General features: G+C 36.5%; 1 protein-coding gene across 3 annotated transcripts in view; it reads right to left on the minus strand.

Annotated features, from left to right (window-relative positions):
• Positions 1-17586, minus strand: part of LOC140338838 (protocadherin-15-like) — a 548986-nt gene that overhangs the window by 76498 nt on the left and 454902 nt on the right. For all 3 annotated transcript variants that reach the window (XM_072423159.1, XM_072423158.1, XM_072423157.1), the window contains one exon: positions 1743-1870. In XM_072423159.1, coding sequence (XP_072279260.1) covers positions 1743-1870 — 128 coding nt within the window. The remainder of the gene's footprint in view (positions 1-1742; positions 1871-17586) is intronic.

Genomic DNA, 17586 nt, shown 5'->3' on the forward strand with positions numbered 1-17586 from the left:
TTCCATCTTTACCACCATTTTCAAAACCATGCAATAAGGTGTTCCAGGTTGGATCCCAATAATTAGAATCTCCTTGGGGGTATGCATGTGGAACCTATTTAATTTAAACACTCAGATATCCAAGGTCTGGTGTGCACTTTGCTGTTGACCTGTATTGACTCTTGGTATCAGAATTAAAAGACCTCTTTAATGCCTTTAGGACGAAGATTGTGGATACCTATGCACTTGGCAAGGATTTAAATTGAGTGGAAATCAATAATTTAAATGCAGTGAAAACTATAAGTGATATATATTATTAGACTGCTAATTCATCCAATACTGGCCTATCCAGCAAATGAACAATAGTTGGATTCTAAAATCAATCTTCAAGCAACCCCCTGCAAAATCCTCAGATGGCTTTTGCAATAATTGCAGCTAAACTTCATAAGAAAGAGTTTATACCTATTTAACCATATTATATACTCTTTATACACCGGACTAAATAAATAATTTAAGTAATTCTACAATATAAAGATTACAGCTTTTAGGTCACGTTTAACTTTTCTTTGACATTTATACACCCATATGTATTTTAGTTTATATGCAACAGGCCTAGAGAAGAACAATAGTAATGCAAGATGTATCCAGACCTAAGATTCATACATGGGTAACAATGACTTTAGCTATTCCCCTGCCTAAAGATTTTATTTTTGCATCGTCACTGACATAACTATAATTGTATATTGTATAACCTTTGTTTGTCTCTACCTTTCTCTTTTCTCTCTTTTTCTTTTCTTCTCTTCAAGATTGATTTCAGGCTGTATTTTAACAACTTCTGGCAAGTGACTGACAGACAAATCACATTCTATAGTGCAATGAATCTTAGAGTTGGTTGCAATAAACTCTGCAATATGTAGAGACTTAGATGACAGAACCCTAAAATTAGAAATCACTCTGTAAACACGATTATTAACAGCTCTATCCCAGGGATCATAAATTTATATGTGCATACCTCTGTGGTCCACTTCTAAACCACATAAAAATTCCACTAGCCTATATTTACTTTGCAAGTTTTTAAGGAGAAATGAATCCAACATTCATCTTGCTCACTATTATTCAGATCCAAGGCACACATCCTAAATATGTTTTTTTCCTTATAAATTATCTTGAGCCTTGTTCACAACATTTTGTCTCCCCAACACTACCACCCATCCAACACACACTATGGTCTTTAGAGAAATCTGTTTAACAAAAAACTTTTGCAAACTTTTTTTGTCAAATGTAGCTGTATAAACCAGGTTCTGACTGACTTTTTTTAAAAGATATTGCAAAAGGTAAAGTTTAAGCTGGAGGTAAAATAATGAATGGAGGTTAGAATTTGATATTGTGTAGCTTATCTAGCCAAATTAAATTTTAAAATAACATACATTTTAGGTTTTCCTCTGGTCATCAACAATATTGTAAGGAATTGCTAGTTACATGTATCTTTTTCTTTGTAGGGTGGGGTAATAAAAAATATTTTGGAACAGCCAGATTGTTTATTTATGTATCATTTTTTTTAGTTAGGATAGGGCTTACTGCAAAAACTGTGAATGAAGAGAAGAAACTGTATATATGTGCCCCTTTGGTGGTGTTCTTTTAACACAAAATACAAAAAAATAGAGATACTGAACTTTTGTAATATCTAATAGAACATAGAATGTGTTGTAATTATCTATTTATACATGAGAACATAGGAAAGTAATGTATATTCAGTGTCATACCTTTACTTTTAGCACTGATGCAAACATTCTAGCATCTTCTGATACTCCTCCCAGGTAAACTTTTTTTGAAAATTGTGGTGCATGGTCATTTTCATCCTGTATTTCGATGTACACTATAGCTGTATTACCTAGGAGTAAAGCATAAGGACACTTATGAATATTAACAACACTGCATGTAATACCAAGTTTATTAATGCAGGTGAGCTTTTCAGACCACACTGTTTTCCCCAATCACTAAAGTAAATATACATGCAGTCTGGAGTCAGGGATGGTCACTCCCTGCAATAACTATTCCTGTCTCAAATTAGTTTAAATGTGATATAGGGGTTTAAGGGTAATATGCCTATTTATATTTACCTCAATACATAAACAGAAAATATTAATCTAGTGTTTTCCCTCGCAGAGGATCAGTGTCTACATAGTCCGTCAGAAAAAACATCAATTTCAGCTTTCTGGCTTTCACACTTTGGACCTGATTTTTTTTAAGTTCTCCATGACTAATAGACTATCATAGGTGAACCTGGGTGATCCGGCAAACCTGGAATGGATTTCATAAAAATCATGAGCTATTATTTGGCAAATGTTTTCAATGCTGGACCAAATCCATTCCAGGCTTGCTGATAAAAGTGTATCTTCTCCAGTCTTAGAAAGCTTTATTAAATCAGGATCATTCTCTTCAGAACTAGTTGTCCTTTTCAACTAATTTGGGGATTTCTCTTTGACTCTCCCATTTCCAGTTACTGGACTCACTGTGGGACTGTTTTTCAAAACTATTTCTGTTCAATATGGAAAACATTAAGAATAAAGCTCAGAGAGGAGGCTTGGTGTTAAGGTGCGTACACACTTCCAATTGTTATCGTTCCAATCGAACAACGAACGATCGTTTGGGCAAAAAATCGTTCGTAAAAAAGTAACCAACGACGCCGACGAACGAGGAAAGTCGCTGGAAACGAACGACCGGACCGACGGATCGGATTGGGCGACGATCGTTGAACATCGTTCGTGTGTACGGTCGTTCGTTGATCGTCCATGTTCAGAGCATGCGTGATGAACGAACGTCCGTTCACTTTCCTGTCGTGCACATAGTTCCTCTATCGCTAAAACGATCGTATCTATTGTGTGTACAATATCTAAGAACGATCGTGTCGTTAACTCTATGTGCAGGATCGGTGCTATACGATCGTTCATATATATCGTGCATGACCGTTCGTCGTTCGTTTTCCAACGATAATAATTGGAAGTGTGTATGTAGCTTTATCATACAGCCTGGGAGACTAATGTGCTCATTGACCCTCATGAACTTGCCTTAAACTTTAAACCAGATGCCACCTGCATTGTATTATTTCCAAATGCAGTATAATCTGTTTACCCACTAAAGGGCCTTATTTGACATAAGGATAAGGATCTTTCAGACACGCCACCCAAAACTGCGTAGTTAGCTACTACCACATGCATAGAAAACTTTCCTGCTTAGTAGTGGCAAACTGTACTGTAGGTCAACAAGTTTGCAAGCTTTGTCCTTGTGGTTGTGATGTAATTTTTCCTTCACAGAAGGAACGGCAACTACGTGGCCAGAAGCCACTTGTCTAGAAATCACTCCGCAACCCACTGCAATGTGAAAGCAACCACATGCATATGTGTAGGCAAAATAGTTCCTAACCACTCCCACATAAGTGGGCGGCAAACCACTGTGATTTACTGCAGATCTGAGTTTAGCTTTAGTTTTCTATTAGTAAGATATGATTAAAAACACCTCTTTTATTAGGTAATGTGCTATAGCTCCAGTGAATAACTAGTGTAATGATGTGTTGTGATGATTATGTTTATTGGTGCAGTTTGTGATTTTTCAGTTTGAAATTTTAGGAGTAGATTTCTGCAAACTGAATTTCATTTTATAACGTACTTCGTAGATTACACATTTACAAGCATCCTATTTTTAGGCTTTTCACAGAAATCCAAACCTGTGTGAAGACAAACTGGCTTTTATGTCAATACAAAGTAAAATGCATAATGGCAAACCTTTCCACACAATAACACCATCTCTGTCCCAATATATGACATTATATGGTAATCACATATCCAACAACAATCCATTTATTTTCTGAAAGACTTAATCTGAATAGTTGGTAACACTTTAATATTCCAGAAATTGGTGGGGGAGGGGGCAAATAAACTGAAAACGAATTCAATCCAATTTCTAATTTATAGAAATGTAATTCTTTTTCCTAAAACTTTAATCAAATGCTCCATATTAACTATGTCCAGAACAATATGATGAGTCTATATTTCAGCCATAACCTTTCTTTGTACATTGAGTGGGTGTATTTGTTTAATGTTTAAATGATTTGCATTATTAAGAATTTATTATGTGAATGACCGTGAGCAATCTGCTGTGTGACACGATACTCCTCATAATACTCCTACATGACTTGGTAATCAGATTTCATTATATTTTAGTCTGCATTGTAAAGCAAATATGTAATATTCGTCCCTGTGTTTTTCTAAGCCCCAAAGCGTGTATGGTAAAGGAGTAAACACTGCAATGCATTTATTCATTTATTTTTATTTTAAAGGGAAATAAACCTGAAGTGTGCATATATTCTAATAGGTTATATATATTCTAACCTATTGTACAGCCAATAATATATTCTGGAACCCATTCCTAATAAGTTTAAGGTGACTTAAGTCATCCAATCATATGCTTTCAAAAATTGTATTTTTTTTTACATTTCCTTGTACATTATTGGGTATTCTTTGCAAAGTAAATGTCTATCACATTTACTAAGTTAAGCAAATAATCCCTTGCAGATTAATATCTTGCTTTGCCAAGTGAACAGTCTCCTTAAGTAAATCAACCTCACTGTATTTTTATTGACCAGAGGAGATAAGTAAACCTTCTAACAATCAATAATCCCCTAATTTGCAAATCTGGGGGAAGTTTGATTTAAAGAACAAAATGTGAAAAAAAAAGTATAACATTTATTCTGCTTTTGATTTGCAGACGTGAAAATCAAGCAGATTGGGATCATTAATTATTTTGTCCAGATTATGGCTTTTATTGGTAACAGCAAACCAGTAAGAGGTGCATCATTCCTTCATCATCAATTGGTGGTACAAAGAACTGGATGCTCGGTTTAATAATTACTTGCCCTCATTTAACTTCTAGTGCCCGGGGTACTAGAAGTGTACTCCTCCTGTAATGATTTCCTGAATCTTCCTAAGAGTTTGCGAAATCGTTTCGCTTCAATCAGAAGTTTCGGACCCATCAGAAGTTTGAGGAAATTTTTGCAAGAATGTCTCACTCATCCTTATTGCTGAGTGAAGTGATATGGTGAAGGCAATGAGAAAATAGCAAGGGGATAAACTAAACTAAGCGCATATATTTCAATGTAAACAACACTTAAAAATTATTAAAAAAAGTAAATGTAAGCCTATAAAAAGTGCATTCTTTAAAAATAAATGACAGTGCTAAATAACCACTAAAAAATATACCTATGAAAAGTGTTTTTCAAAAACAAAATCCAAACATTTTCAGCAACTACACATGAACCACCATATTTGGTCACTGGAGAACAAACAAGACTTTTGTACACAGTCAATGTATTTCATCAGCAGATATCAATTTTGACTTAATGGCTCTGGATAGGGATATAGAAGAAGAGGTCAACTGCAACCCCAGGGACTTGCATTTGATTTAAAACATGTGCCAAAGCAAGTAACTTTGTGGCTGTTATTTTACAGTTCTATTATGTACATATGATGTATGTATTTCCACTAATGTCAGGTCTAGAATAGTTAAAGGCTTAGTCTACATGGACTGTTTCCCCAGCGCTTAACCTGAGCCTTTAAAAGTCCCCTTTAAAAGTTCCTTTGAATTCCCCATGCATTCCAATAGGCTAATCTACACCAGGAAAAGTTATCCCAATGACAGGATGATTTCCAGGGCTGCAATAAGCATAGCCCAGGAAATCCTCCTGACAGTGAGGGATCGCAGGGCACTAGGTGTTAAATGAGGACAAGCCTCTCATTCACCCCTAGTGCTCTGTGATTGACTGAGGTTTTATGTTTCCCAGCCATTCAGCACTAGACATGAATGGGGGGACTTGTGTCCATTCATCTTTAGTGCTCTGTGATTGGCTGAGAAATAGGAAACCCTGATGACAGCTCAATCATCATCAGGATTTCCCTTTCCTCAGCCAATCAGGGAGCAGAGCAGTCAGTAGAGCTTTACTATGCTGACAGCTCCGCTCCCCTGATCACTCTCGCAGCCCTAGAGGAGCTGTGGCATGTACTACAGATACAGAACACATGTCACAGCTCCTCTAGGGCTGCGGGAGTAATCAGGGGAGCGGAGCTGTCAGCATAGCAGGGCTCCGCTGACTGCTCTGCTCCCTGATTGGCTAAGGAAAGAGAAATCCTGATAATGCTTGAGCTGTCATCAGAGTTTCCTATTTCTCAGCCAAAAAAAATATGTAAAAATATAAGCAAAAGGCACACTGTCACTGAGCAATAAATATATACATACACACACACACACATACAGTACATACATACATGAAAATATACCGCTGACAGATACCACAGCGCTTTACAAAGATCAGCGAAGAACTCACATGAGTCTGAGTCATACAGTATGCCTAGCAATTTTTCTTTAAATGTGTCTGTGTTTCCTAGTGATGACATACACACATACATCCAAATATAGCTCTGACATATAGCACAGCGCTGTACAAAGATGACTGGTGCACTCACGAGTCTCAGTCATTTGTATAGCAAGTTTGGTTGAAATGTCTCCATGCGTTTTCAAGTACACACATACATCCAATTTTATATATATACATTTATATAGCTCTAACATATACCATAGTGCTGTACAATGAAACACTGAGCTAGATCCATCAGCCTTTGTACAGAGGAGCTGACACTCTAAGGTCCCCCCACAGTCACACTATTATTATTATATTGTTACATAGCTCTGACAATTACCGCAGTGCTGTACACAGAACACTGAGCCAGTCCCATCAGTCTCTGTACAGAGGAGCTGACACTCCAATGTCCCCCAGCGCTGCACAAAGATGACTGCTGCACTCACATGAGTCATACTGTATGTCTAGCAAGTTTGGCTGAAATGTGTTGATGCATTTCCTAGTGATGGTGGAACATAACTTTTTGGTTGAGATGTCTCCATGCATTTCATCCAAATATCGCTCTGACATTTAGAACAGCGCTCTACAAAGATGACAGGTGTACTCACATGTATGGCAAGTTTGGTTAAAATGTCTCCATGCGTTTTCGAGTGATGGCGGAACATACATACATATATCCAATTTATATATATATATATATATATATATATATAAGTTTTCACCAAGGAAAAATCTCTTTGGCTCATTTTAATAAGGCAGGTAAAGGTAAATGCTCTTAACTTGTTGGGGTGAGAGATTCTGACATTTTCTCAAAATGCTGGCTGATATAATTTGCATACATTTTTCATGCAAAAACTTAAATAATCAATAGCTGTGATATGGCCATGGCATAAATGTTCCCACAGAATTTCTTTAAGGTTAAAGGTATTTTATAAAGTTGTTTTACATGACTTTAGAGTGCTGTCTACCCTACCAATAAACATTAACATTGAAATAGTGTATTTGTCCCTCAAACTACTTCTCTTTTAAGTGATGCATTTAAGAAAAAGAAGCAGTTTATTGTCAGATAAAATGGCATAGCGTATTATTTTAGCATTGCTTAATTTAGGAGTGATCATTCAATGTCACCTATCTTTAAAAAAGACTGATCATTACATTGTCTTTGATCTCTGCAGTGCTACATTAATTCATTGCTATTTAACTCTACATTATTGCATCAATTCTGTGCCACCAAACAAGAGACTGGCAAGTTATCTTATTGAGGTACACTAATTTTAGCATAGCATGTAATTTTTCATTGTTAATGACAATGATTCATGCTCATCTAACAATGACTATACACTTTAAGAAAATTAGCACAAATCAATTCACCTAGCATACAACTGGCAAGCACTTTTTAACATTATTACAGCTTTGTGCAATGAAGTCACACAGTGTTGTAGAGATAAAGATTTAAACTTATTTTAAATGTTCTCACTTGAACCTAAAATGCAGCCTAATATAAACTATACTGATGTAATGTTAATGTATATATGTGCGCTTAATTATCATTAAATATTATATATCTAAATAATTTACAAACTACTGTCCCAATTGGATACCTTTATAGTTTAACTATTAGAATCATATATTTTGTTATTAAAGAAATGATAGTTTCTAAAATAATAAAAATGATGATAATAGAGAACTGAAGAACAGGTTTATGTGGTATATTGTGTATGCTTTACGATTTATCCTCAGTACCTGTGTGCAATCAGGATTGGATGTGAGAGAAAACATTGTTAACATAGGCATAGACAGCAATGCAAACCTGAAAAGAAGTTCAAAATGGTCTTAACTCTATAATAAAGGCTGGAGTTTCATTTTTTTGTATATCAGTGGATCTTTGTAGATAACTACTACAGCAACAACAAAGAGCAGCCCTGTTATTTTTTTAAGAAATTGTCCATATTTGTTTTTCCTATATTCATATTTTAAGGTAGAATTAAAAAGAATTAAGCCAGAACTCTAAACCCACAGTTGATTCAGAGAAAGGCAAAAAAAAAAATATACTTTGCACCGATTCCTCCCTCATGTCAAAAGCTTTTATGTACTCCTTGTATCTCATTTTGAGTTACCTGATCAAAAGGTCTTTATTGAAACAATTTTATCTAATTTAGATTATTATGATTATTATTATTAATAATAAAAAACTGTTTTTATAGTGTCAATATATTACGCAGTGCTGTACAATAAATAGGGGTTGCAAATACGACAGATACAAACTGTGACAAAGGAGGAGGAAAGGACCCTGCCCAAAAGGGCTTACAATCTAAGGGTTGAAGGAAGTAGGACACAATAGAACAGGGGTAATGAAGGACACAATAGAAGGGGTAGGTAAGTAGTATGGAGGCACTAGCAGAAGAAGACTGGTAAGGGAGTTTAAAAAAAAAAAAAGGTTTTTAAGGGCTCTTTTAAATGTGTGAAAAAAAGGAGCAAGCCGAATAGGATGAGGAAGAGCATTCCCCAGCGTCAGGGCAGCCCTAGAAAAAGCTGTGCATGTAACGAGCTCATGGGTAAGGAGGTCATGGGTAAGGAGGTCATTGGAGAATCGAAGAGTGGGGCTAGGGTGTATTTTTTTTGCATAGGGTAAGAAACGTAGGTTGGACAAGACCCATCAAGAAATTTTAAAGGCAAAATACAGCCATTTGAATTCTGTGTTGAAATGTAAGCCAGTGTACAGAACTACAAAGAGAGGCATCATAACACTGCATCACAAAAAAATAAATATTGTCTGCTACTTGGTCTAATCCATGTGTCCTATACTAAATCAAGCGAGCTAAATCCAGTTTCATTCCCTTTCATTTTTTCATTCCCTCTGCATGAGCAGGAGGAACAGAAGATTTTTGTTACCGTTTATGCAGCAATACAGCTTTCAAATTTGCTTTGCTTGAGTCTATGAATAATCTCCACTGTTTTGGTATGTTTTTGCAACCTAACTCCATCATCAGACCACTCATGTCGGTACAGAAGCAAATGTGGTTTTCCAGCTTGTAATAACCTGCAAACTTTGAGTGACGATCAGGAAAGTGTGAAGTTGTTGTTACTTTTTGTAGCAAATTCCACTCCTTTAATCTGGAGGCTAAAAGTTCAGACTTCTTTTTTGACAAAGACAGGTCCCTTACTAGATCATCTAAATCTGGTTGGCTTATAAAGTGTGGCTTACCCTCTTCAAATTGAGGTTCTTAATATTCATTACCATCGACATCATCCTCCTGTTCCTCATCCAAAATGTCACTGTCAGTAACTGGCTTCAGAGCAGATTCACAATCGTGATAGACAATTTTTAACTTAGTCTTCTTCAGAAACCCAGCAGTTTTACTCATACAGAAGTAGCAGTCTGAGTAATAGTCTTTGGGTTCACGCAAAACCATAGGCACAGCAAAAGACATTTTATTCCTTTTCCCATTTAACCATTGTGTTAGGCCAACATAACACACCTGACAGCAGATATGAGGTGCCCAGCTTTTATCCTGATCTCCAATTTCACATCCAAAGTAATACTTGTAAGCAAATCTCACCCTCCTGGTTAGGTTCTTGCGTTGATCACACGGGGTATATTTTCCACAAATGTAGCAAAAATTGTCCAGTTTATTAACACAGCTGTGCCTACTCATTTTTAGCTCAAAACAGACTCACTATGGCCTAGCTATACTGTCTAATAAGATGGTTTCGCACTACAGACAAGCCCTTGGTCCATCTCACCCTATATACTTATTTCTGACGTCAGCTCCCTGACTTGCCCAGACATGCTCAGCTGCTGCTGGAACATGCATGCCACCGGGGGAGGTTGTTCAGCTGAGGCAGCAGCAGACATAGTGGTAGCTGCAACTCTTATAATGTTCCCATGTAAAAATACATTGCCCAATTACCAACCATTTGAACAGCTATAGCACGCCTATAGCTTCAAATCTGTACGTGATAGGCAAATTCTGAGTTCAGATTTGGAATCAGCACACTCGATATCATGTAAAACACATGTGTGCTTCCCAGTAGCAAAATCGTTGATGTGCAGTGATAGGAGTTGTGGAAAGGATGAATGAGTCTGGCTGCAGCATTCATATTAGATTGTAGAGGAGAGAGCCAGGCTAGTGGAATACCAGAAAGAAAGATGTTACAGTAGTCCAAACGAGAGATGGTGTACAAGAAGTTTGGTGGTCTTTTGGAACAGGTAGGGGCATATCTTGAAGCTGTTGTGCAGGTGAAAGTGTCAGGACCTGGAGATGTTCTTAATGTGGGGGGTGAGCGCAGAATCAAAGGTGATGCCAAGGTAGCAAGCCTGAGGGCAGGTCCAATAACAGTGTTATTTACAGAAATATGTCGGGAGATTTAGAAAGTGAGGGGGGTGATGAGTTCTGCTTTGTCTAGGTTGAGTTTAAGAAACCTGTCAGCCACCCACAATGAGATGGGTGACAGATAGCATAATACTTTATCCAGGACTGAGGGAGACAAGTCAGGAATGGACAAATAGATTTGAGTGTCACCTCAAATCTAATGGGGAATTACCATTGAAAGAAACTTGAAATAAGTGGTTAGAAGTAAACCAAGACAGAGAAGTATCACTGGTACCAATGGAGTTCAGGATTTGAAATAGAAAAGGGTGGTCAACAGAATCAAAAGCAAAAGAAAGCTCAAAGAAAAGTTTCCTTGTGACTTGGCTCTGATGAGGACACCTTAGTAAGGGCTGTTTTGCTGGAATGGGCAGGTTGAAAGCCAGACTTGAATGGGTCAATTACTGTATAGAGTTGGGATTCAGATATTCGATGAGTATTTTATAAATGCTGAGGAAGTTTAGAAATGTGGGAGAAGGGAGATAGGAATGGGCAGGTTGAAAGCCAGACTTGAATGGGTCAATTACTGTATAGGGTTGGGATTCAGATATTCGATGAGTATTTTATAAATGCTGAGGAAGTTTAGAAATGTGGAAGAAGGGAGAAAGGACAGTAGCTAGAAAATATGGAGGAGTCCAGTGAGGGTTTCTTCAGTATAGGGAGAGCAATGACATGTTTGAAGGCTGATAAGATACCAGTAGAAAGGGAGAGGTTGAATAGTTTGGTTAGTGTCGGGGGCTAGGGTTGATGAGTAGGCACAAAGTAGATTAGTGGGGATTGGGTCAAGCAGACAGGTAGTGGACTAAGATGATGAAAGAAGAGAGGAATTAGGACTAGCAAGGCTGAAGGAAATTAGTGATGGTGGAAGGGGAGCATGTGGTTGGAATGATATGGAAAGCAGAGCTGTCACTTCTAAATTTGATGATTTTATCTTTAAAGTAGATGTCTATGTCTTGGGTAGTTGTAGGAGGAACAGGTGTGGGGTCAATAGTTGAAAAGTGCCTGCGTGGGGTGAAAGCTTGAGAAGATATCACATAAGTGTCACAATGTTGTAGCTTGTCTTTGTAGTCCATGAAGTCAGCACTGAAGCCAGATTTCCTCTATTTGCACTCTGCTGCATGAGCAGTCATTTGAAGACATTTGGTGTGACAAGGTTGGGGTTAGCAAGACGGGGAGCGGAAAGTGGCAGGGGCAACTTTATCTAAAGCCAATGTTAAACTTAGTGGCAGCTTGATGTGGAGATGGGGTTACGAATGTAAGGTAGTTTGAGTGTGGTTGAGGTTCCGGATATCTTTTTGCCTGGTCTGAGAAGTAGCAAAGGGGCCAAGAAATAGAGAGCTTGAAGGTAAGAAGGTTATGGTCAGAGATGGACAGTGTGGGTGCAGAGTGAGGCTGCAGAGTTTGGAAATTAAAAGATCCAGTGTGTGTCCAGCAATATATGTGGGGTTGTTTATGTTTTGTGTTAGTCCAAAGGAGTTACTGGAGAGCAGTTTATCTGAGGTAGGGTGGTTGGGATCATCCAGTGCAACATTAAAGTTACCAAGGATGACTGTGGACAGGTCATGGCAAAGAATATGTGGGAGCCAAGAAGTTGTCTAAAAATTGGGAGACTGGGTCAGGGGGTGGTAGACAACAGCAACAATGAGGGGTAGGGGTTAGAAAATAGGAATAGAATGCACTGAGGTGCAAATTTGAGAGGGTGGAACAGGAATGAAGGTAGGTTCAATGTGAGGAGGAGACCCACACCATCTCACCTCCCCTGTTGTCAGGTCTAGCGGTATATATAAAGTGCAGACCTCCCATAAGAGAGTGCAGCAACAAAGGCAGAGTCTGAGGGTAAAAGCCAAGAAAGATAAGAGACATACCGTGTTTCCCCGAAAATAAGACCTACCCCGAAAATAAGACCTAGGAGAAAAAGAAAATAAAAGCATACATACGACTTTCAACAATAAATGTGTACTGTAGTCTTCTTCATGGAAAAATAAGACATCCCCTGAAAATAAGACCTAGTGTGTTTTTGGGAGCCCCAAAAAAATATAAGACAGTGTCTTATTTTCGGGGAAACACGGTAGAAAGGAGCAGGTTGTGGACAGAGGTTAGCTTGCTACAGACAGATCTGGAGTTCCATAGACAGCAAGTAAAAGGGGTAGGTTGGGTGAATGGGGTTAGAAAGAAGGTGTATTTTGGTGAAAGAGTGGGGAAAAGAAAGGCTATCGGGAGGGGGGCATGGGTTGGGTGAGATGTCACCAGCAAGCAGAAGCAAAAGAAAGAAGGTGCAGCAGTATAGACAGGGAAAGTAGAATGAGTGAGGAAGCAGGCAGACAAGGAGCTAACAGACTGGGGTGGAACAGAGGGAATAGGACCAGCAGTGTGAGAGCAGGGAAAATGATACATTGTAAAAGACAAAGGAGGATCACAAGAGCACATTTAGAAGCAATGTGGAAAACAGAAGTCCATTTAAGCAGCAACTATATATCTGCTACAATCTGCTAAAATGACCTGCTGTTAATTTGTAAAAATCTCTGTCTCTTTCAGCACATTGTTTTATGTGCAAGAGTTTTCATTTTACTTATGTATTTTGTTTATTCTATATAGTAAAAAAAAAAAAAGAAAATGTAGAAAAGTAGCATACTAAAGTATATGTTTAAATATAAATTACTTGTTATGACTTTGGCCTCAAAACACTTTTACTCTTTCCAGCTCACATGGCTTTGAGGCAAACTACGTTAAACTCTAGGACATGTGGTATTACTCGACTACCATTATCTGATTTTAGCCTGCTAAACACATTTATCAGGATAAACACTTGCACGGAAGATAAGCACTGCTTACATGCAATTTGGTGCCAGAATAGTGGATATATTTATCTTCCTCAGTACTAAAGTATTTATATGAGTATGCCACGCTCATCCTGCTTATCTATGGATGTGTACTTGGCAGCTTGACCTTACTAAAAAGCTAAGCACTGTCCCCTCTTTGCTGTCTGCGACGATATGTTTATAAAATATGTGAATACCTGCAGTTTGAAACCTTTAAAGTATAATAACTAACCAACAGAGGTCAAGGTAGCCATTAAAGAAACCACATAACAAGTCTTAGTGTGTATCAGTTTCCGTACTAGTAGCAGATAAATAAAATCAAGATGTTCTTCACTCACAACCAATCATCAATCATAAATCGTTACCTGAGTGCAGTCATAAACCCTTAGAGCCTGAAGTGCTAATAGATGGATGTATTTTTTTTCCATTGTTCTAGAGATACAGTAGAGTGTTTACTACTATAGATTTATTGTATACCTATTATTTATTAGATAAACACAATGCATATGGATTACTAAAGAAATTCATCCTTTTTTATTTAGCAAAGTGAATAATTATTCTGCAATGGATAATTTTACCTACCCAATAACATTTATAAAAATGTAAAAAAAAAATAAAAAAAAAAAGATTATGCTTGCAAATGATTGGATGGCGTAATTATTCCTTGCAGAGAGATAATTCAGCTAGGTAAACAGCCTAAACCCATTTAGCTAATCAACCCCAATGAAAACTAACTGTAAATGAAATGTTGAAAACACTGGTATTATGCAGCTGGAACATTTCAAAGAAAAGTCTGTCCAGTGCTGATAATTCATTATTTTTGTAGATCCCTTTGCGTTGACTCACCAACTAGTTTACAGCCTTGCTCGGCAAGTATAACAACTTAGTCTGTGACTGATGTGTTGCTGCCAATATTTTGCCTGACTAACGAATATGTTACTTTAGACTTTAAAACTTGTGATTGTCCACTTGTTGGTTTCTCAGTAGCAATTTCTGTTGTTTTTATAGCCCATTTACTTTAGAGATACAAAAAACCAACATGAAATGAAAACTACAATGTTAAGCACACCTATTTTTTTTTTTATATATTGCAAGACCAAGTTTTCATGTGTTCTTCGGTAGAGTGGTCTCTAAATTAATTTTAGATTTAGAGACCACATTGTACATTTACGTTGTACATTTTGTAAAAGAAGACTGCTATAAATTACTGTGAGAAAAGTATAACTATTAAAGTAAGGCCCTCCAAACAAATTATTGAGTTGCACTTCAGCCGCAAGAACAGTTTCTAAGAAAGAGAAAAACAGAATATACTGTTCCAATCAATGTGAAATGGGACATTATTGTATGCTTGCGAACAAATGAGGTGATGTAAAAGGATGTTATGTTATGTTTAATATTATATGCATTATATTATGTGAAATATAATGTTTTATAGTTATGTTTATGGGATGCATGAATTTGTTGTGGTGAATTTTTGTATTCTAGCAGTGGGTGGGTTGTTATGAGTATCAAAAGTAATTTTTATGCGACTGACATCTCACACACAGTTGACACCCGTTTGTGCAGAACACACACACACATGAAAATGGACCATAAGAATTAAAAATTCAATAAGTGTATTACCCACCTTATGTAAAAATGATCTAAACTATCCAAAAGAAGGGAGTAGTTTAACCTCCCTAGCGGTCTAATTCTGTCCAAATTTCCATGCAAAAAGCAGGAAAATTTTTTGCATGGAAATTCATTTTTCAATGTAGGCTGTAATTTTTAGGCATAACTCACTGATATTTCATACATGTAATAATAAACTTTAAATAACAAAACAGTTGTTGTTTGAAATTGTTGTTATGCAGTACTTCATGACCCAATGTAGGAGGTATAGAAGGTTGAATAGTTACAAAGTTGTAAAGGAGTTAATGAACCATCTAAGTTTTGATGTTGTTATAGGACATTCTCTGTGATGAATAAAGACAGTTTTTACTCCAAAACTCTTTGTGGTAGTGTTGTTCCTGTAAATGGGGGGTAAGAGGAGCTTGGGCAAGGGTAAGGGAGTGTGAGGTAACTTCCATCTGGTCTGCTACCATCTGGATTAGGGTAAGCAAAATGCCTTTGCAGTAGTCACTGTGTCTACCTGCTAGCCCAGGTGATCTTTATATATGTATTTTTTTGAATGTCTAGGTTTCCATCATGTTTGTGATGTAATAAACATATGTGTTTGTCTATATTTAATTTTGTATATTGTATATTAATACTGTGGCTGGTGGCTTATAGCTACTAGTTTATTGCAGCATAATATGTACACAAGTAAATCCGCTTTCTTCTACTTATCTATTTCTACAAGTGAAAAAAGGAACATAAATTCAGAGCATTTCCAGGCACAAACATCAAGGAAGTTGACCACCAGTGATATACAGTATGACCTATGGTCCCTGGGCAGTTTAGTTAAATATCTAAAATAATCACAGAACTCTCATGGCAATGTTTATGTTATTATTCAACAAAAAAAAACTCCCTTTCTTTATAATCTAGAGCTGGAGCCACTGGTATATTAAGCTATAAGTCAGGCAAACATATTAATTACAAACAATGTAACAATATAAAAACTAATTACTGTATGCAAATGGTTTTAAAATGAAGAAAGTTCAACAAGAATTGAATACTAAATACTTATTTCCATTCACTAAATCTGAATAAATATTTGATTTTCTTTTCTAAATATTTTTTATTTGAACAATAAATTATTTTAACAATGAACCATGAATGAAAGAGGTTCCATTGTTGACACTTGTATTTACTGGCATTTCCTAAATGATGGGTAAAGGTTGTTATTAAGCAATACTTAGGTTGGAATCTATATGAAATTCTAAGATTTAGAGTTCATTGTTTTTTGTTTTTTTTCCCTACAAAATAGTTTTATTGAAAACACAAATTCAAGTACAAACAACAAGGAACATAAAATATGAAAAATAATGAAAAAACTTCAAATATGAAAAAAAGCATACAACATTTTACATATTGATAAAATAAAAAAAAGAATCAAGCAACTATTACTTCGAAACAATCTTTATAAGTCAACTAAATTCTCCGGTATAGATATTCCTTCAAATCATACACCCATGGTATGCAGAACATCCAAAAAAACAGAAAAACAAAATCAAAAATTATTAAAAAAGGCATGCATGTGCAATAGTCTGCTTGGTAACCAAAAAATACGCAAATAAGAGCAGAGGATTTTCTATCAACATTTGGAATAGGGACATGAAACAGCACATGCCGTGGATCTTTAGGCAAATTTATCCCCAGTACAGTATTAATCATATGGTATATTTTTATCCACAGTCTGGCCACTTTAGGGCAAAGCCACCATATATGGTCCATGGTACCTTTTGCTGACCATCCTCTAAAACAATTCGGTGACACCAAGGGGGAACACATGTGCCGTTCTAACGGGTAAGATACCATTGATCATAGAGGGCAAAAACTCATTCAACCTAGAGGCAAGCACTTTTGCCAAATTTTTAAAATCAATATTAAGCAATGATATAGGTCCATAAATTGACCAATCAATATGGTCCTTATCTGGCTTAGGAATCATTACCACCTGTGCTTGTAACATATGAATACTAGGTGAACCAGAAGCTTTAAAATCTTTGAAAAGTGTAGTCAGATAAGGGGCAACATGGTCCGCCATCTTTTTATAAAAAAGAGCCGTAAGTTCATTGTTTCTAATTAGTAGTAAAATGTGGTAAAGCTAAGAATTACTACTTATTAATTTTTTTTTTAGAATCAAAGAACATTAAATACTTTGAAGCTCAAAAATGTTTCTACTAAGAACTTCTCTAATTTTTCTTTTTTTTTTAAATTTAAAATGATTATATAAACTGGGAACAAAAACTAATCGCCTTAAGTATTTAAAACTTCCTCCAGGTATGAAGAACAGGAAAAAAACACTATGAAATAATAGGAAAATACTTAATGCAGACCGCTGTGCTAATCTGTTTCTAAATAA

Source organism: Pyxicephalus adspersus, chromosome 10 (genome assembly GCF_032062135.1).
Source record: "Pyxicephalus adspersus chromosome 10, UCB_Pads_2.0, whole genome shotgun sequence".
Lineage (NCBI taxonomy): Eukaryota > Metazoa > Chordata > Amphibia > Anura > Pyxicephalidae > Pyxicephalus > Pyxicephalus adspersus.